Source organism: Vanessa cardui, chromosome 7, assembly GCF_905220365.1.
Source record: "Vanessa cardui chromosome 7, ilVanCard2.1, whole genome shotgun sequence".
In the NCBI taxonomy this organism is placed as follows: Eukaryota; Metazoa; Arthropoda; class Insecta; order Lepidoptera; family Nymphalidae; genus Vanessa; species Vanessa cardui.
The window spans coordinates 12186726-12205274 of record NC_061129.1 but is presented as its reverse complement, the minus strand read 5'-3'; the positions used below and the strand labels follow the sequence as shown (position 1 = coordinate 12205274).

At 31.5% G+C, this 18549-nt stretch overlaps 2 protein-coding genes across 4 annotated transcripts; one reads left to right on the top strand and one right to left on the bottom strand.

Annotated features, from left to right (window-relative positions):
• The first annotated feature begins 83 nt into the window (after positions 1 to 83).
• Positions 84 to 16141, top strand: LOC124530898 (carbohydrate sulfotransferase 11). Of its 3 annotated transcripts, XR_006966488.1 has the most exons (5): positions 84 to 608; positions 1029 to 1286; positions 3064 to 3268; positions 12985 to 14344; positions 15212 to 16141. XR_006966488.1 is itself a non-coding variant. In XM_047105265.1 (4 exons), the coding sequence occupies exons 1-4, from the start codon at positions 360 to 362 to the stop codon at positions 13212 to 13214; spliced, it is 942 nt and encodes a 313-aa protein (XP_046961221.1). In that variant the 5' UTR covers positions 84 to 359; the 3' UTR covers positions 13215 to 16141. The 3 variants fall into 3 exon arrangements, 2 of the variants coding, with proteins under 2 accessions (XP_046961221.1, XP_046961220.1); XM_047105265.1 differs by having other exon boundaries at positions 12985 to 16141; XM_047105264.1 differs by lacking the exons at positions 84 to 608; positions 1029 to 1286; positions 3064 to 3268 and having other exon boundaries at positions 13225 to 14344.
• Positions 14360 to 16644, bottom strand: LOC124530900 (transcription factor Adf-1-like). The gene is made up of 2 exons (XM_047105266.1): positions 16143 to 16644; positions 14360 to 15166 (listed from the first exon to the last, which is right to left on the bottom strand). Exons 1-2 carry the CDS (start codon positions 16273 to 16275, stop codon positions 14415 to 14417), a joined length of 885 nt encoding a protein of 294 aa, XP_046961222.1. The 5' UTR covers positions 16276 to 16644; the 3' UTR covers positions 14360 to 14414.
• Positions 16645 to 18549: the final 1905 nt, after the last annotated feature.

Here is an 18549-nt window from a genome sequence, read left to right as displayed (position 1 = left end):
TTAAATAATGATAAAATAGTTATTTATGGTATGGCAACATTGGTTCTCGTTTTCAAATCTCAACTCTCAATGAATCGGTTCGTGAATCGTGCGTGAATTTAGTAGAACTGTCAACGTCGTTTGTGTTGATTGTGTGTTGCAAAACAAATCGCAAAACTTTCGCGATTTAATAAAACATTAAAATTCGATTTTATGAAAATGGAGACTAGTTTTATAAGTAAAACAGTGCAGAATTTGTTGAATTATTGTGTTATTCAAATATAGTAGAACGTATGATTCGAACTTCAAGTGTCCCACATTAAAAAGTAGTTGTGATTCGCGAAAGTTTTTATTTTGCATTGAAATTCTAATGGATAAAAATGCATGCCACAAGAATTATAGTGTTATTCGTTTGTATTTCGTATTGCGTTAATGGTTATGATAATGAGCATACGAGCGAGCATTCTTTGGAGTTGACCCAGTCCTTGAACTTGGCGCGCCAGGAACTTATTCAAGAGACGTGCGGTCGACTCCCTTTAAAATGGGGTCTTGATGATTTACCGCCAAGCCAGCTGGAACACATTTTGGTTGATGATGATCACAAACTCCTCTACTGTTACGTGCCAAAGGTAAGATGGTCAAGGTAAACGAGTAGTCAGAGCTCAAATAGTAATTACCGCAAACGTCATAGGTTTTTTCCGGAGAACTTGTGAAATGTTTTTTTATTTTTTGTTACATAAGAAAATTGGCTGAAAAATTCTTTCCTTTGCTTAGTTAACGAAATTAGAATATAATGTACCTAGTATATATTCGTGAACTAATTACACCAGAAGGCTTCAGAAAGAACATGTTTATTATGTCATTAATCCGAAGTATTTTTTTGAAAAAAAAAAAGTAGGTAACAATAAATTTATAAAATATTGCTTTAAAAAATTACCATATTTTCAAAATTAATTTGACTACTTACACAAAATTCACTTAGAATTTTTGAATATATGAATAAATGCCATTATAAGTTGTAAATACACTTTTTTTTTAAATCTTCAAAGGTAGCATGTACGAATTGGAAAAGAATACTCATGATATTGGCAGGAAAATGGAACGATACAGATGTTCTTTCCATTCCGGCGAGCCTTGCCCATTCTCCTGGAATGTTCAGAAATCTCAGTTCCGTTTCCAAGGAAGACAGAGATGTCATGCTAGAGAATTATCAAAAAATGATAATTGTTCGGAATCCATTTGAAAGATTGTTATCGGCTTATAGGAATAAGCTTGAAGGTGATCTTCCGAGTGCTAAATATTTCCAAGTGAGTATAATAATACTGTGTTTCTGTGTATTTATTATTTCTTTAAACTGTCAAAATTTTATATGAACAAAATTATAGTTATCAACTGCTATTCAGTTACCGGTAAAAAGTTAACTGTTCATTTCTCAGCATTTTTCTTTAGTGAAAGCACTAAAATATCTAATATCTAACTAATTACCTTGGTTGCATGCTGATCAAATATAAAACATTTTTAATCAGTTTTAAGAATATGCCGATGATGAGTTTGTTGACATTTAAAAATATATAGTACATATCCACATAATCTGAATGATAATTAAAACATTTCATACATAGGATAAATTTTACACTATTAAATAAAATAAAATTAAAATGACATATAAAATTTTTGCTTATTCCTAATAGAATCGTCAAAGTAATTAAGAAACAGGCTACTTATCTTTTGGGAGGTGCATTAATTATATAATTTAAATTAAGTTGATTAAATATATTTTAATTTAAAAATAATTAAATTTTATGAAAAAATCGCATCTAAAATTATTATTGTAAGTGCAAATGCTATTTAAATTATTTATCTTAATCACTTAAATTTAAATAATAAAATGTTTTAAAAAGCAACCAGAAATAAATCCATATCACATAGATAATTATTCATCATAGGCATTATATAAGTAAACCCATGTACAGAATTTGTTTTTTTTTTTATTTCGATTGCACGTGACCTTGTTTTAATAACCTTAATAGATATAACAAATTGAAAAGTGATAATATATTCCTCTCCAAAAATATTAAAATTTAATCACACATAACAGCCTCAATGACTCAAAACCTTTGGCAGGTACATTATAATTTAAAAAAAAAGACAAGCTAAAATGAAATGAATATTTGCAACCGTCGGTAATCTGTCCGATACAATGAGAATATTTGTATTAAGAATATAATATATTCGTGTTTTTAAATTAAATGTAAAGTTATCAGGTCGGAGCGTTGAATCATTCGAGAAAAATCTCATTAATTGTAAATAAGAAAATCAATGACTACCTTTAAATAAAACTAATTATAACGGATGAATCGCGTATATTAATTATTCAATGACTACCCTCAAAAAACTAGTATTCAAACCTAAAAAAAGGCCTACGCTTAGTTGGATTGTGCGGAAATGTTCCAAATTTGAACCTAGAGACCCATTAACACAAGTTTTGAAGATTAAAAGAGAATATCAATGTTATACGTATTAAAATAATAATTAAATGTCGTTAAAAATACACATAACATGACACTTTAAAAGAGTGAATGCCAGTATAAAATTCATTTCATCTTTAAAATCTTAAAAGAAAAACAGAAATTCAAAATAATTCGTTTTCAAAGGCGTACCGAGTTAGTAATTTTCTCGTGGGAATTGTGAAAACGAATTCTTAAATAAATGTAATGATCGTGAGTCGAGATTAGACAAATAATTTGACATTATAAAACAAAAATGAATAGAATCACTGCAAAAACGAAATAAAATTAATAATATATCGTAACATCTAAGTCGTATTTATTCATTGCAATTATGTAACTACTGATTCAACCATGGCTCGTTATTTTAGGTATATATTAGCTTAAAAAGTGTCTGTATTCAGACTGACTATTTTTTAGAAAAAACTTATAGGAATTTAGGAACTTACTATTGGAGAGGCAACTTTGTATCAATTTTACTCGTACAAATTCAGTACGCCATGTAACTCATACTTCTATATTTGTTTACTCTTTTAAAATATGTAAACAGTTTATTTTAAATTTGTATATTTTGTAGGATCGCGTCGGGAAGAGAATCATTAAGGCATTCCGAGAGAACCCATCAAACGAGTCTTTGGAATATGGGCATGACGTCACCTTTAAGGAGTTCGCCCTGTTCCTGACAAATAGGTCGAAGGAACTGGCTGATGTGGTGAACAACGAACATTGGCAGCCAATAACGAGCCTTTGCCACCCGTGCCTTATTAAATATACTTTAGTTGGTAAGTGTTTTTTTTTTAATTTTCATTAAAAGACGAAAGCGTTTTAAATTTTAAATATAGAATGTTTTGACGGATTCAAATTATTGTCGATTAAAAACCGTAGTATTCGTAAATCAAATGTTTTTGTTTTATCTGTATATACATTATCTCGTCATTTATTATGTGAAATAAAAAATGACTAAAATTGCAAAGCAGTTACAAAATAATCGGGTAATTGATATAATAATACCGCAAAATTTAAAAAATCTACGTTATTTTAAATCGTCTTTCTTTTTAAGTATATAGTCAATTGATAAAATAAAATGCGATTCTATAAATAAAGCAATAAACTTGTCAATTTTTGCCTTGAATCGATAAAAGTTGCTATAAATTACGTATAATTTCTACTAATTATTTTTGACTTCAGTTTAAATCTTTGAATTTATTGTTCGTAAATTATAAGCGATCAGATCCCACATTTTTATAGATAAGTATCACATGGTATCTCTATGACGTAAAACAGATTATGTATTTGTGGCTTTATGTAAAATAATAAAGATACAGGTCGAAGGTGAAATAATATTTTTAATTACTTATATAAATAATTTTGTCTCTGTTTGTTAATTATTGTCTTAATCGGTGATAGATTATATTATTATTTTTATATTACTATTGAAATATTTCTTCTTTGTAATTTAAACTACTTACAGCATTAAGTTATAAACTCACTAGGCAGATTTTACGCAACTTATTTTTTGGGAATCAGTGGAAATTTACCGAAAAGTCTTTCAAGATTCTGCACGAAACTAACTTAATAATGACGTTTAAAGTCTACTAAGTATTTTTTTGTACATCTCTTCGTAATAGTAAACAGTCGTAGCGTTTCCCAAACTTACCTTAAAGTTAATTTAATGGTATTTAATAATGATAAAAAGGTATTTGTATCTATTTCATAAATTATATTAATTGATCAATATATTTGTAGTCATTCATTTCGTGTCCACAATGGATAATATGACAAGCATTATGTAAAACCACAGGAAATAATATTATGTAGTTTTATTATTAATAATGAAATACATATCTTGTATATTGTGTGTAACTTATTATCATAACTTATTGTCTTTTATCTTTAAAAAATAATTATTAGTTCGCAATCATAGAGAACATAGAATCTTCACCCTTCTAAATTCCAGCTGGCTCACTAACTTGCCATTCAAATTATACGTAGTTGTGCTATTTGGTGGTATAAAAACTAATGGTATCTATTGGCTTACCCCGTCATACAACGATAATATATCTTCAATATACGCGAATATGAGACAAAAAATACTCATTTACAATATGACTTTGATTTATAGGATCTCAAAACAGACGTCGTAGTTTTTTTCCACAAGGCCATCAATAATATATTCCTTGTCTGTTAATGAAGAATCACAAGGTTGATTTACGAATATAAGCATATTCTCTTAATGTAACCTTTGTAATCGCTTCGTAACTTATGTTTTACGTTATCTGTTAATTACCAAAATCAACATTAAGCTGAGATCGTATTATCGTATTAAATCACGATTTAAAAACGGTATTGATTTTTTTTCAAAAAAGGAGGTTATCAATTCGCCTGTATTTTTTTTTTCAAATTAATATCATGTTTTTCACATACATCACTAATATACATATGTTGTAAAGGGATGACTTGTTTATATATATATATATATGTGTAATTATAAGATTGATTCTATTCAACGTTTTTAAAGGATGAAAGCTTTTACTTCTGTCATTTGAACTGGTCGTGAGTTACAAACGCCTTTTTTAATTTATATTTTGTTAAGATCATTACGACAATAGCTAAGTTCAAGGAGTCAGTGTCTTGTTATTTTAAACGTTTTAAAATACGTTAAAACGTTGCGTTTAGACGGAATATTTGAAGATAGTGTTAACTTTATTGCTTCTGAGATAAGTTAGATTATTCGTGTGTGGTATTTGCAATATTGCAACTCATATATATTTGATAATAGATGATAAAATGTAACATATTTTTTTACGTACTAATAAAAAGCTTTTATAATTTTAGTTTGAATAATTCTGACACAAGAATAATTAAATTAAAGTGCCTATAACCCCACGGTATCTGTTATTTGTTAAATTTCATATAAAATGTCCATTGAAATAACTACTGTAACAATAATTCTATTCTTAGATTGTCCTGGTGCATTCGTTGAATTCGTTGAAAATGTATATATATATCTATTTAATGACTACAAAAATAAGTTCCGTAAAAATATATAAATCTTTGAATGATTTTTTCTTATTTTTATTTTTTAAAAAAGGTCACTAGCATTTTCTTTTATTCCTACTTCAAAATTAAGCTTTTATTAGAAGTGAGGACGACAATAGCCCAGGGGGTTAGTATTGATCCTGGGACATTTAAAATCGCTATATAGCCTTTCCAATTCTGAACTTAAATTACAAGTTTCAATATCTGCATATATATAAGATATCATCATATTTAAGTTTCGATTATTATATCGACAATAAGTTAAGTTTAAATATGATTTTTTTACGATTATATGATAGATTATATAATCTATTGCATGTACCTATTCTGAACCTTGTTTCTGAACTAACATGACCGGTCTACCATAAATAAGTATCGCACTGATATAGAATAATATTACGCATAACGATAAATTAACTACTACTGTTTTTAGTTGGGGTATTGCTAGTTTTGTTATGAATAAAATATTTTAACTTAGGTACTCTCTCTTTGGTCTCTTCTGGTCTACTTAGGTCTATTTCTATTTTGCTGTGCCCAAAAGAGTTCAATAAAGAGAAGATGGATATGATGGATATATTAGTAACAGTGACTAGGCTGTAGGATTATTCTGTAATAAGAAACTCGAATTACATCGCAGTTCGAGCGTATAATGTCAGAATGCTGTATATGACATTGACTATAATAATTATACATAGACATATCAAAATAGCATAATACCGTCATTTGTCAATATTTCACGACGCCTTAGTGAATCAACGCCAATATTGCCATGAATTGGATAGACACAAATAGTGCTTAATCATAATTAGATAATATTACAATAATTATGCAATACTATATTTTATTAATGACTCCGCTTCGCTCAGATATGTAGATACAGAAAATGATATGATATATAATTTATACCCTATACATATCACTGAGAAAAATAGATTTCTAAACCTATAAAAAATAAATAAGAATTGTAATAGTACCTATGTCCTATGTATGTATAAATCAGTATATATTTTGTATATGTATGTATAAATCAGTATATATTTTGTATCGAGTAACAATATTTAAATCATAAAATAATTTCAAAGGTTATTAAGATAATACATTTTTAATTTTTTTTATACGTTGGTATTATATAATTATGTATAGTTACTAATTTGTTTTCGTTCGCGGCTGCGACTACGTGTTATAGGGGTTCGTATGTTTTAAATATAAAAAGTAAGTGAGTCTTAGTAAAAGTAAGTAAATATATGTCCTTCGTTCGGCTTCAGTCTTGCTTCATACTAAATTTCAACAAATTCGGTTTAGTAGTTTAGTCGTAATGCGTAACAGACAATCATAGTAACTACCGCATTTATGATATAAATATAGATAATCTATGCTCGTTAATACCACTAATACGTTGTACCAAAGATACTGGTTGTAATAATTCGTTGCGTTGCTATTTTACATAATTCAGTTCTATAGCACACCGGTTATACGTCATAATCACTACTTAGGATTCGGTAATTTTGATTGTACAGACAGAAAAAAAAAAAACATCTACCTGTTTCAAAAATCTATTTATATTACGAACGAAAAATTAAATTTATTTAATAATAGCCGATGCAGAGATAATTAAAGCAACGTGTTATTATATAATGATACCACTTTATGTAGGTATCTTATCACACAAATATAGTATGACGCAGGTATATCGTTAAAAAACACAATACTATAACACAATATAATTAAATGACAGATATTATTGATCCCTATAATGACAGTGTCATTAAAGGGACAAGGGACGTAACAATATATACCTACTAATATTGTATAATATAAAAGCGTAATACAAGTTACTGATTAAAACTTGAAATTTGTCAGGTAGGTTCCTTATAGGGTGTACCCATTAGAACAGATTGTACGAAACTCCACCTTTGTGCCAGTAAATCCGCAGGTCCAACTAGATTTGCATAATTTTTAAACGATTTAGATTTTTTTAATGTATTTAGTTTTTCCATGTAATACTAATTAGTAATACAAATTACAAAAATTTTTTTTTGTCTTCGGAACGGCTGGTGTTTTATCCAATTATAAATGCGAAACTATGCCTGTATGTTGGCCTTTCATGGTCAAACCACTGAACCGGATTTGATGAAATTTTCATGCCTAGCACGTTATGACCGGCCTATATAACGCAAGCACAGTCACGGGCGACAGCTAATTTCGGATTCAGTGTTCAAGCACGTGTAATTTCATGTGAAAAAGGCCTATAATTATCGTTGATTATGCGTTTGATGTTCTTTCGATAGATTTAATTCTAAACCTGACTATCCTGTATTGGATAAAATTTATAACGATATCGTGTTATTTTTTTTTTGCGAACCATCACGACGAAGGTTAATTTTGTATGTGTATGGTTTTTATGATACCGACTGTACTAACAGGTACCGCAAGCTAATGAGTTAACAAAAATAGCGGCCCCATGTTTAACGTAAGCAAATTTTAAACCGAGAGTTCGTATGCAAGCATAGCATTGTTTTTTTTTTTGTATAATTTTTGGAAGGAAGTGCTACTTGTGTGAAGTGAAGTGTTAATTCATTATATCGTTAAATATTTGGGTCAAGTTTTTGTTGTTCATAGGAAATAGCAGTGTGTTCAGTGTCAGATTAGTAATTGCTTGATATGTTTTTACTGTATCAAACTTTTGTATAAATTATTAATAATAATAATTTTATCCTCAATATGATTGAGACATGATTAGTGCTCGTACACAATAAAAAAATTTGGATTTTTTTCACATAATACCTTTACATATTACATAGCATAAAAAAGTCGATTACTGCTGTCTGTCCCTATGCACAACTAATTTTGATGCTGTTTCGAGAGGAAGGTTATTGTATATAATACTTGGACAATATAGCAAAGAAACACTGATAATTTTATAAGTTTCTAATGTGATATCGGAAATCAACAAATTCTGTAGTATATTTAGTATCAGTATTGCCGGGGGCGGATCGCTAGTATATATATATATACACCTATTATTAGAAAGCTACCCAAGCTCCTTAAACTGGGTTATGTGGGACCTACCAAAACGATGGATGACGATGGTCGTATTTGACAAGGCTCGGTTAGTATACAGGATTGTTCGTAATAAGCAAATGTAACTACAAGAGCCAGGGATAGTCCCTAATGTTGGTGGTACAATGCAGACGATGCAGATCGATGCAGATCGATTGATAATGATTCGAGATGAACGCACATGAATGTCATTATGACGCAGATAGGATTTTAAGATATTCCCAACTATTCAAAAACTATACAATATATTCTACGATGAAAGATTTTCGCTTTACCATAAAAGTTATTTAAATGGGTTCTACTTCCAGACATATATTGCTGAAATCAGTTCCGAGTTGGAGGATGTAGGTACTAGATTTCTGTTCTCCATCTATATAACCAAGATAATTAAATTACAAATACTATTAACGAATAATAACGATGCTCGCGAGCTGATAGCTTGCCAGTGGCGCGCTAACCTAGCATCAAATGTACAAAAAAAATCTCTAAAGTCTTTCAAGGTCTCCGTAACGACTTCAAACAGTTATAAATAAAATATTGCTTATTTTTTCGCGTATGGTAATAAAAACAAGTATTTTGAACTGATTATATAGCTAGCTTTGAAGTTTGATATAAAACCTATTTCCTAATTTTTATCCTATACGTATCAGTCGTACTAATTTTTAATTTAATCCTAATTAAAAGTCTTTCAAATTTTCATCCTCTCTGATTTTTTAGATGATGATATATTTTGAACTGGTTCTTGCCCGCGGCTTCGCTTGCGTTAGTTGTAAGGTTAGTCATTATAAATGAAAGTAGCCCAGTCTGTTTTCGAGGTTCAAGTTTGCTTCATACCAATTTCATCAGATTCGTTTCGGTGGTCCAATCATATGAGAAGAAGCCAAATAAGCAACACCTGAAAGCTAATTGACCCGATATCATTAGTCTTGATTAATCTATGATATTCACTGTGGGTTTGGGAAAGTGGCATTTTGAACAACGAAGAAAATGTATTCGTAATTTTGCAAGTTAAATTAAATTGGAATTAAGTAGTTCAGTTGAATTATTGCTATGTTTCATTTATATATTCAATAATTACATTGTATAGTGTTACATGATATAATGCATGGTGAGACTACTTGTAAGTAGTAGAACTGTTGCCTGCATATTTTTTGAATGCATTATTTTTAATTTTGTATGTTTTATTGTTTCTGCTATTGGTTGTCTTAATGAAAATAAAATAGTCATCATCCTCCTGCCCTTATCCCAATTTTATTTGGGGTCGGCGCAGTATGTCTTCTCCATATTTCTCTATCAGACGTCATCTCACAAGTAACATTCTTTCTAACCATATCGTCTTTCACACAGTGTATGCATCGTTTCTTGGGTCGTCCTCTAACTCTATACACATCCACATCCGTGGTCAATAAAATAAAATAGTGTTGTATTATAATTAAACTTAAACTCTTAGTGCGCAATATAGCAGAAGTAAAGTAAAAGTAAAGTAACAGCCTATAAATTTCCCACTGCTGGGCAAAGGCCTCCACTCCAATTAAGGAGAGGGTTTGCAACATATTCCACCACGCTGTTCCAATGCGGGTTGGTGGAATGCACATGCGGCAGAATTTCAATGAAATTAGACACATGCAGGTTTCCTCACGATGTTTTTCTTCACCGCCGAGTACGAGATGAATTATAAAGACAAATTAAGCACATATATATATAGTGGTGCTTGCCTGGGTTTGAACCCGAAAACATCGGTTAAGATGCATGCGTTCTAACCACCGGGCTATCTCAGCTCAATTTAGCAGAGTTATTAGCAAATTGTATGAAATACGTTATTCAAGGTTTCTTTATCTTTTTCCTATTTCCGTTGGAGACTGGCTATTAATAATTAAGCTCCTCTACCATATCGTAGTCGAGTAAAACTAAGCCCTGCATTTCTAGATGTAAGTACAATGACATTAAATGTATATGGTTAAGTGTAACCTATTCCACTGCCCTCGATAAGGTCATTACCGGTGTAACCAGAATTTTACCTTATTTAACTACTCGCGTGTTTGCTTAATCAAAGTACCCATCGCCTAGATTTCTAGATTTTCCGTTATATCTGTGAAAGTACCCGTAAAACTAATTGGCGTTAAATTATATATTTAATGTACGAACTTTTCTTTTTTCATTTACTTACTTTAAACATATTTGTCTGTCAATATGTATAAATGTGTAAAACATTATATATATTTAGTATTCATATTCTCTTTAAAATCGTAATTATGCAATCTATCGAAATTAGCTACTGACTCTTTATCATATTAGGTTTTAATAAATGATTAATTTATTTTTTTCCTACTAATATTATAAATGCGAAAGTTTGCGAGGATGGTTGTATGTATTTTGGTTATTCTTTCACAAAAATACTACTGAACGGATTTTGATGAAATTTTACAGTAATATAGGTTACACATCGGAATAACACATACTATGCTTTATAACGATATTATGTAATTTGGTCATAATATAACGGATACATACAAGTACCCGTGCGGAACCTGGGCGGACCCTAGTATATTTATATAGGAAAAAAAGGGTTCCATCTCGTTTTTGCTGCACCAATGTTGGTATAACGTTACGTCTATTTCGAGTTCCCCATTTTTATTGAATTAACATGTATTATGTTACAAACACTACATATTATAAAACAAAGTACCCCGGCTGCGTTTGTCTGTCTGCTTGTTCGCTATAAACTCCAAAACTACGCAAAGGATTTTCATGCGGTTTTCACTAATAGACAGAGGTATTTATAAGGAAGCTTTATATTTAGGAGGTATATCATTTATTTTGCTTTTTGTGTAAATAAGTTGAAATAGAACGACAATTGTTAAACATGTCGAAAAAAACATGTCGACATAAGCAAAGCCGGGACGGGCCGCTAGTTTATTACTAAGTGTTATTTGCGATTGTATAACAGGACACAGATTATTAATAAACGTTAATTATTTCTTCAGACTCGACATGTGATTAATGATGCGTCGAAGATGATTAAACCGAGTCCTTCCCGAATCATATCTAGCATTACTCGATAAATACGAAAATATAATTAGTATTTTATGTATCTATTTTTAGAACCAGAAGTAGGAATCACAAAAACAAATAAAACAAATACTCTAAACTCTAAAAATAATGAACTTTAATTTACAAAAACAATCAATCTATCATAAAAGAAAAACATTTAATCTGCAACACAAATAACCATCAATGATAACCCTACTCCGTATTAAATAATAATGGCGGTAAAAATGTCTCTGCCCCAAAACTCCCGCCCTTTTTTTTTAAAGATTTTATGTGACGTGACGCATGGGTCGTTCGACTTATATGTTTATTCCAACACAATATATATATATATATATATATATCTTATTTTGAACGCTTTTTCAACAATGTTTTCTTTCCGAGCACGAGATGAATGTATTGCTGTTATGATTCATGTGCCAGTAATAATTAGTATGTAAAATAACTAACGTTAGTAGAAATATTTGAGCTGTAACAATGAGCAGTACGATTATATTTTACGAGATAACAATTATCGTAACTTTGTGTTAATTATGGAATAAATAATAATAATAATTGTGACAAAGCCTCATAAAGTTCATAACGTATGTTAACAAATTAATAGGTATTCGTTTTATGTTATGTATATAGAGCTGAGTTGGCCAGTGGTTAGAACGCGTAAATCTGAACCGATGATTGCGGGTTCAAACCTAGCCAAGCACTAGGTACTTAATTTCCATGTACCTAATTGTGTTTATTAGTCATCTCGTGCTAGACCGTGAAGGAAAACATCGTGAGGAAAGCATGTGTCTAATTTTATAAAAAAATCTGTCACATGTGTATTCCACCAACCCGCATTGGTACAGTATGGTGGAATATTTTTCAAACCTTCTCCTCACAGGAAGAGAAGGTCTTTGTCCAGCAGTGGGAAATGGGCTATTGCTATTGTTGTTATGTATAGTATCTTAGAATAAGATAACTCAAAGTATGTTAGATTTCTCAACGTATCGTGGGCTCTTCTTCAATAATCAGAATTAATTTCTGAGCATTATGCTTATCACTAAACACATTGTGTCTACGTAGGATAAAAAAAATCGCTTTCTCTGTCCCTGTATCCCTACGTTTACTTAAATCATTAAAACTACGCAATGGATTTTGATGCGATTGTTTTATTAGACGGAGTGATTTGGAAGGTAGGTTTTGTATATAATACATGGACAATATAGTATAGAAACACTGATAAATTTAGATGTTTATAATGTGATGTCGTAAATAAATAAATTCTGTAGTTCATTCTGCAGTACGTTTGGGTCGCTAGTCAGAAATGAAGATAAGTTAAAGTAACAGTGCTAATATAATATTTTGTTTTCAGGTAAATATGAAACTCTCGTGGATGACTCATTACTGGCGCTTCACACGATAAACGCATCGCAGATTCAGTTCCCTCGTCTGTCGCGCACTTCGGGTACGTCTGAAAAGCTACGCAAGTATTTCTCTCAACTAGATCTACCTCTGATAAGGAGATTGTACAAGTTATACAAGTACGATTACAAAATATTTAACTACGATTTAGATAATATAGTTGGTTTCGATCTGGGGTAGACAAGTATGGTCATGGGATTATCGTCTCTATGGTCATTTTTATGATGAGCATTGCAAGGAACAATGTCTTCTTTTGGATGAAATAAATCCCGAGTATGAAATACGCTTGAGTTTAGATCATCAAAGCTTTTCCATGAGGAACAAATTTGACACCACGCCGTCAAGTTACTGATTCGATTGTGAAATGTTCGTAACTGACATACGGTGATACCCTATTTTGATATTTGTATCTTAGATATATGTTTTATAATGTTTTACTCAATGTTGTAACATACGTCGTTTTGACATTTAAACAATCGTCGTGATTCGAGCTTGTTTCAAAGGAGAAGCGATTTGTATGTTGTTTATGCAGTTGTTTTCAACTGAGATTTATGTCGTCGTTTTCTATATTTATTATTATTTATAAATGTTGGTTTCGCTAAAATCAATGCAGAAATTTAATAAACTATGACAGTTTAAAAAAGCTATATATTTTTTAAATTGCCGTTGATTCATTAGATTCATTAATATTTACTTCGATAGCTTAATTAGTATAACGTGGTAATACCGGCTTAAGGTGTCTGCCCACTATCCCGTAGCATACCATGACCGTGCTAGGAATGTATCCGGCACGGAAAGCAATCCGATACGCTCTATTTCGCCTACTGAAGCGGGCCGACAGCGTTCTGAACCCGTTTACAACCCGTATGTAACCCGTATTTAATCTGTATGATGCCCGTACGTAACACGGCAGGAATCCTTTCAATACACTCGTAAAGCATCGCTTCATTCTCGTACAAATATCAGTGTTGCGTAGACGCGTTAAAGTGGTGAAATATTGAAATAGTTATGGCGACGATTGAACAACTGGCAATGATTGCTATCATTTTGGATGAAGAGGAAGAGGAATGCTCAAAAAACACTCGACGCTACTGGATTCACAGTTCTATAAAAAAACGCAAAACGGAAGGAGAATATTGGACATTATTCAGGCACTTAGTTGATGACGAAGAAAAGTTTTTTCAGTACTTCCGAATGTGTACATTCAAATTTAACGATTTGCTGAAAAAAATTGAAAATGACATTGTCAAAAAAAACACAAACTTTAGAGAATGCCTGCTACCTAAAGAAAAGCTTGCTGTGTGTTTACGGTAAGTAAAAAACAATTTGTTTATTATTAATATTTAATCAAACTTTTGATCTAGTATTCATGGTAAAGCTTTATGCTTGATTATTATTATTATTCCACTCGTTAGTGTTCCAAAGCTCAGGAGACGGAGGCATAGGTGTAGCACTCGCTTGTACGCCCGAAGAAGTCGATGCTGGAGATGAAGCATAGGCATACGGTGGTGAAGCTGTAACAAAGTTAGGTGGTGCGAGCTGCTGTAATTCCATTTCGGAAACTAAACTGAATATTTTGCTTTTTGCGATGGCTTGTAAGTAAGGAGAAAACTTCTTTACTGTATCTGATATGTGCAAAAAAAATCGGTCTAATTCATCGTCTTGCCGTGGAGATTTATTTTGCGCTTCTAACAATTTCGACATCAATACAGCAGATGCTGTTTGTGGTGGCTGGATTTTACTTCTCTTTATTGTCTTGGCCTTTTTTGCTTGACTGAGTAGTGGTTGTGAGGATTTGTTACTGGCAGTAATGTCATCTTCGTTCTGAATTTCGGTGGCTGTAATATTTTCTGCAGCAGGAATATCAACAGTATTATCGATCTCATTGTTGAAGTGATGGTTCTGAATTTCAGTTCCTGCGCTATTCGGCTGTGACTCTTCATCGTCACTTGTCAGCTCAACGGATTCTAAAGATTTTCTTTCGACAAAGAACGAAGCAACAAAAGCCATTTCATCTTCATACTTCCATTTCTTAATGTTTTTCGCTGCTTGTCCACTTTTGCCTTTTTTCTTATTTAATGCTCGTCTATATGCATCCCTTAGCCCTTGCCATCTTTGTTTGCAAGCTGCAGCTGTAAAAAATAATTACACGATTAATATTGATATTTTGTTTGCAGGTACTTAGCAACAGGCGATTCATTTACAACCATTGCTTTTAGTTATCGTTTGGGAATCAGTACTGTGAGACGTGCTGTGTTAGAAGTTTGTGATGCTGTAATAAAAAATGTACTGCGAGAAAGTATCCCGACGCCTGGCATCGAACAATGGGAAAAAAATATAGAAGAATTTTGGAATAAATGGAATTTTCCTAATTGTGTAGCTTCTATAGATGGCAAGCACGTTATTATTTTAGCACCACCAAACAGTGGTTCTTTGTATTTTAATTATAAAAAAACATTTTCTATCGTACTTATGGCTTTAGTTGACGCTAATTATAACTTCATAGCTGTTAACGTTGGTGCTTTCGGCAAAGATAGTGATGGGGGTATTTTGTCAAAATCAAAAATGGGCAGAGCTATATTCGAAAATAAATTTAATATCCCCAGTAATAGATGTTTGCCGGGGACTAATGTCAGTGCACCATGTGTAATATTAGGAGATGAAGCTTTCCCCTTAAAAAACAATCTTCTAAGACCTTATCCCTCACAACAGTCCATAAACGATAGCAAGAAACGCCATTTTAATTATCGCATTTGCCGTGCACGACGTGTTGTAGAAAATGCTTTTGGAATTTTAAGTCAAAAATTTCGTATTTATAATAGACGTATGCATTTAAAACCAGAATATGCCGAAAAAATTGTACTAACTACTTGCATATTGCATAATTTCATAAGACGCAGCGAAACTGTATCCTTTACGGAAACTAATACTCCTGTACAGTTTAACAACCTAAGACACCAAGGAGGTAATGCAGTTTCTACCGCTTTTGATATACGCAATAAATTTGCCGATTTTTTCCAAACGGCTCAAGGGCAATTAGATTGGATATCTACTTTGTAATTAAATAACTTACTCAAATAAACGATAATTGAATAATAATTGACATACCTGGTTGTTTTAGTTGTTCCGAAATATCCTTCCAAGCCATTTCTTTTTTTACACTATCCATATACTTCGGATGTTGTAAATTATATATAAACTCATATTTACGTACACATTCTATTAGTTTTTCGTCCTCCATTTTTACACATCTATACGCATTCGCGCCTCTCGTTGAACTAATGAACGGACAGGCAACAGAGCAACACTGCTACAACGCATTTAGAACGGGTTTGTAACGGTCATACTCCCCGCTCAGTCACCGTTTAGCCGCCTGCGCGCAGCGGTTTGGCAACGTCGCGTGCCATGCAAGTGGCGTGTCCGCACCGGCAAAATATTCCCTCCGACGAATAGTTGACGGCCCGTGCATGGCACGCTACGGTGTCGGCCGGTGACGGAACGGTCTAGTGGGCATAGTCGCATACTTCTCAATACAAATAATAGTTTTTTGTCTGAAACGGTCCTAGTACGGTCATGGTATGCTACGGGATAGTGGGCAGACACCTTTAATGTAAAACTCGTTTATAAAATTTTATCTTTCTCTTTCCGATACCATTTTGATATTACAAATAAAGAGTCAAAACATTGTTTAATGATAATTCACTTAAACAGCACTCAAAGATAAAGCCGTGCTTAAGTTTTACCATAAAGCGTCACTGTCAGTGCAAAAGGTCGTATGTCAATAGTAGTTCTAATTAAGTACTACTATTGTGTGACTTATTATTTTATGATATTATTAATATAGGGAAGTAATTACTTGTCATACGACCTTTTGCAAACAGTAAAGGAGAAAATATAAAGAAGTGTTTAAACCTTTTATATTCAGTTAATTTTGTTAGTGTGAGTTTATATTAAACATTTACAATGTTACACGCTGTACATACGTTAATTACATTTAAGTACATAATTCGTTGTTGTATGTAAAGTAAGCAAGCAGTTTTATATATTTTTACATAATGTACAGAAATGTTTCAACACAGAAACATAAATAAAGGTTATTAAGATTTGAAAGAGGACAGATGTTCCAGTCAATTTTGTATAATATATATTTGCTTTTCTGTACATATTTATTCATTTTTAATAATAATAAGTACAATGTAATTAAGTATTGCTTGGCAAATGAAAAACCAACTAGTTTTTCCAATGCAAGTCATAACATTGGTCATCCCGTTTAAATCTTAATGTCTTTCATTAAGTGAGTTCTCTGGGTAAATATTTTTACCCAACGCGGACCAATTTTTAAAGCATTTATATATTTTTACATCCTGTATATATAGCATAATCATTATAAGCATAATATTCAATTTACATAAACATATTTAGTATTAATCCACTTATGTCAGGAATACTAACTAATACTACAAAATTAGTTTACTTAAATTTGTCTTAGATTTTGCGATGATTACACATTGAAATAAAACTAATATACGAGATTTAAATCCGTTAAAACTAGTTTTATTTCAAAATGAGTTTTTGTTTGTTACACTATCAAGTCTTAACTAATCAACGGCTCACTATGTAATTGTACGTTTAGTTAAAGAAAAGGACATAGGGTAAATAAGAAAGTGACCGAAGCTGATCAGAAACTAGTGAGAAACTAAACGCTAAGTTTCTAAAGCAATATAACCTTTGCGATGATAAGTCCAAACAAGAGGACCCAAAATTTTCCGTTCGATAGCAAATTTGTTTTTTTTAACTTATAAATTAAATTTGAAATTGAATTTTGAGGTCATCGGCAAATATTCACACCTTTTTTATTGGATATACCTTTATTACTGGCTAAAATGTTTACATTGCTGAATTATAATAATAAAATTGAATAGCGTAAGAATTATATGAAACGTCAGTAGTTAGAGTTTATTCTGTGACGTTTGTACCTAATATCTCGACTTATAATAATAGTTTAGATTTATATAGCGAACAACATTATTACGTCTAGCTATTGACATTTATGCTTTCGTATGTTAATCGCATATAACTTAAAGAACAAAATGGATTCCAATTTTGTCGCGAAGTTAGAAAATATGTCAGAAAAAGGAGATACGCATACGCATACGCAGTTAATTGAAGTTGCTTTCGCTATATATGTAACGTGATACCATTCAAATGTTCTTTAAGTCGAGTAAAAGAACTTCCTTCCAAATATATTCACTTTTAAAATTATTTAAATCGTAAAATTTCGAATAATTATTGTATAAGCTACCCCCAGTGAAGCAGGTGCATATTAGATAGTGTAATAATGTATATGTATTGCATATAATGCACTAAATATATTGAATACGCACGTGTATATATGTACGCATATGTAGATTACGTAAGAAACAGTCAATTGCAACTCTACATAATATTAATTTTGGGTCGGTGACGCAATATTAATAAAATAAAATTTTTTGCAATTGCACGTGATTTTTTAACG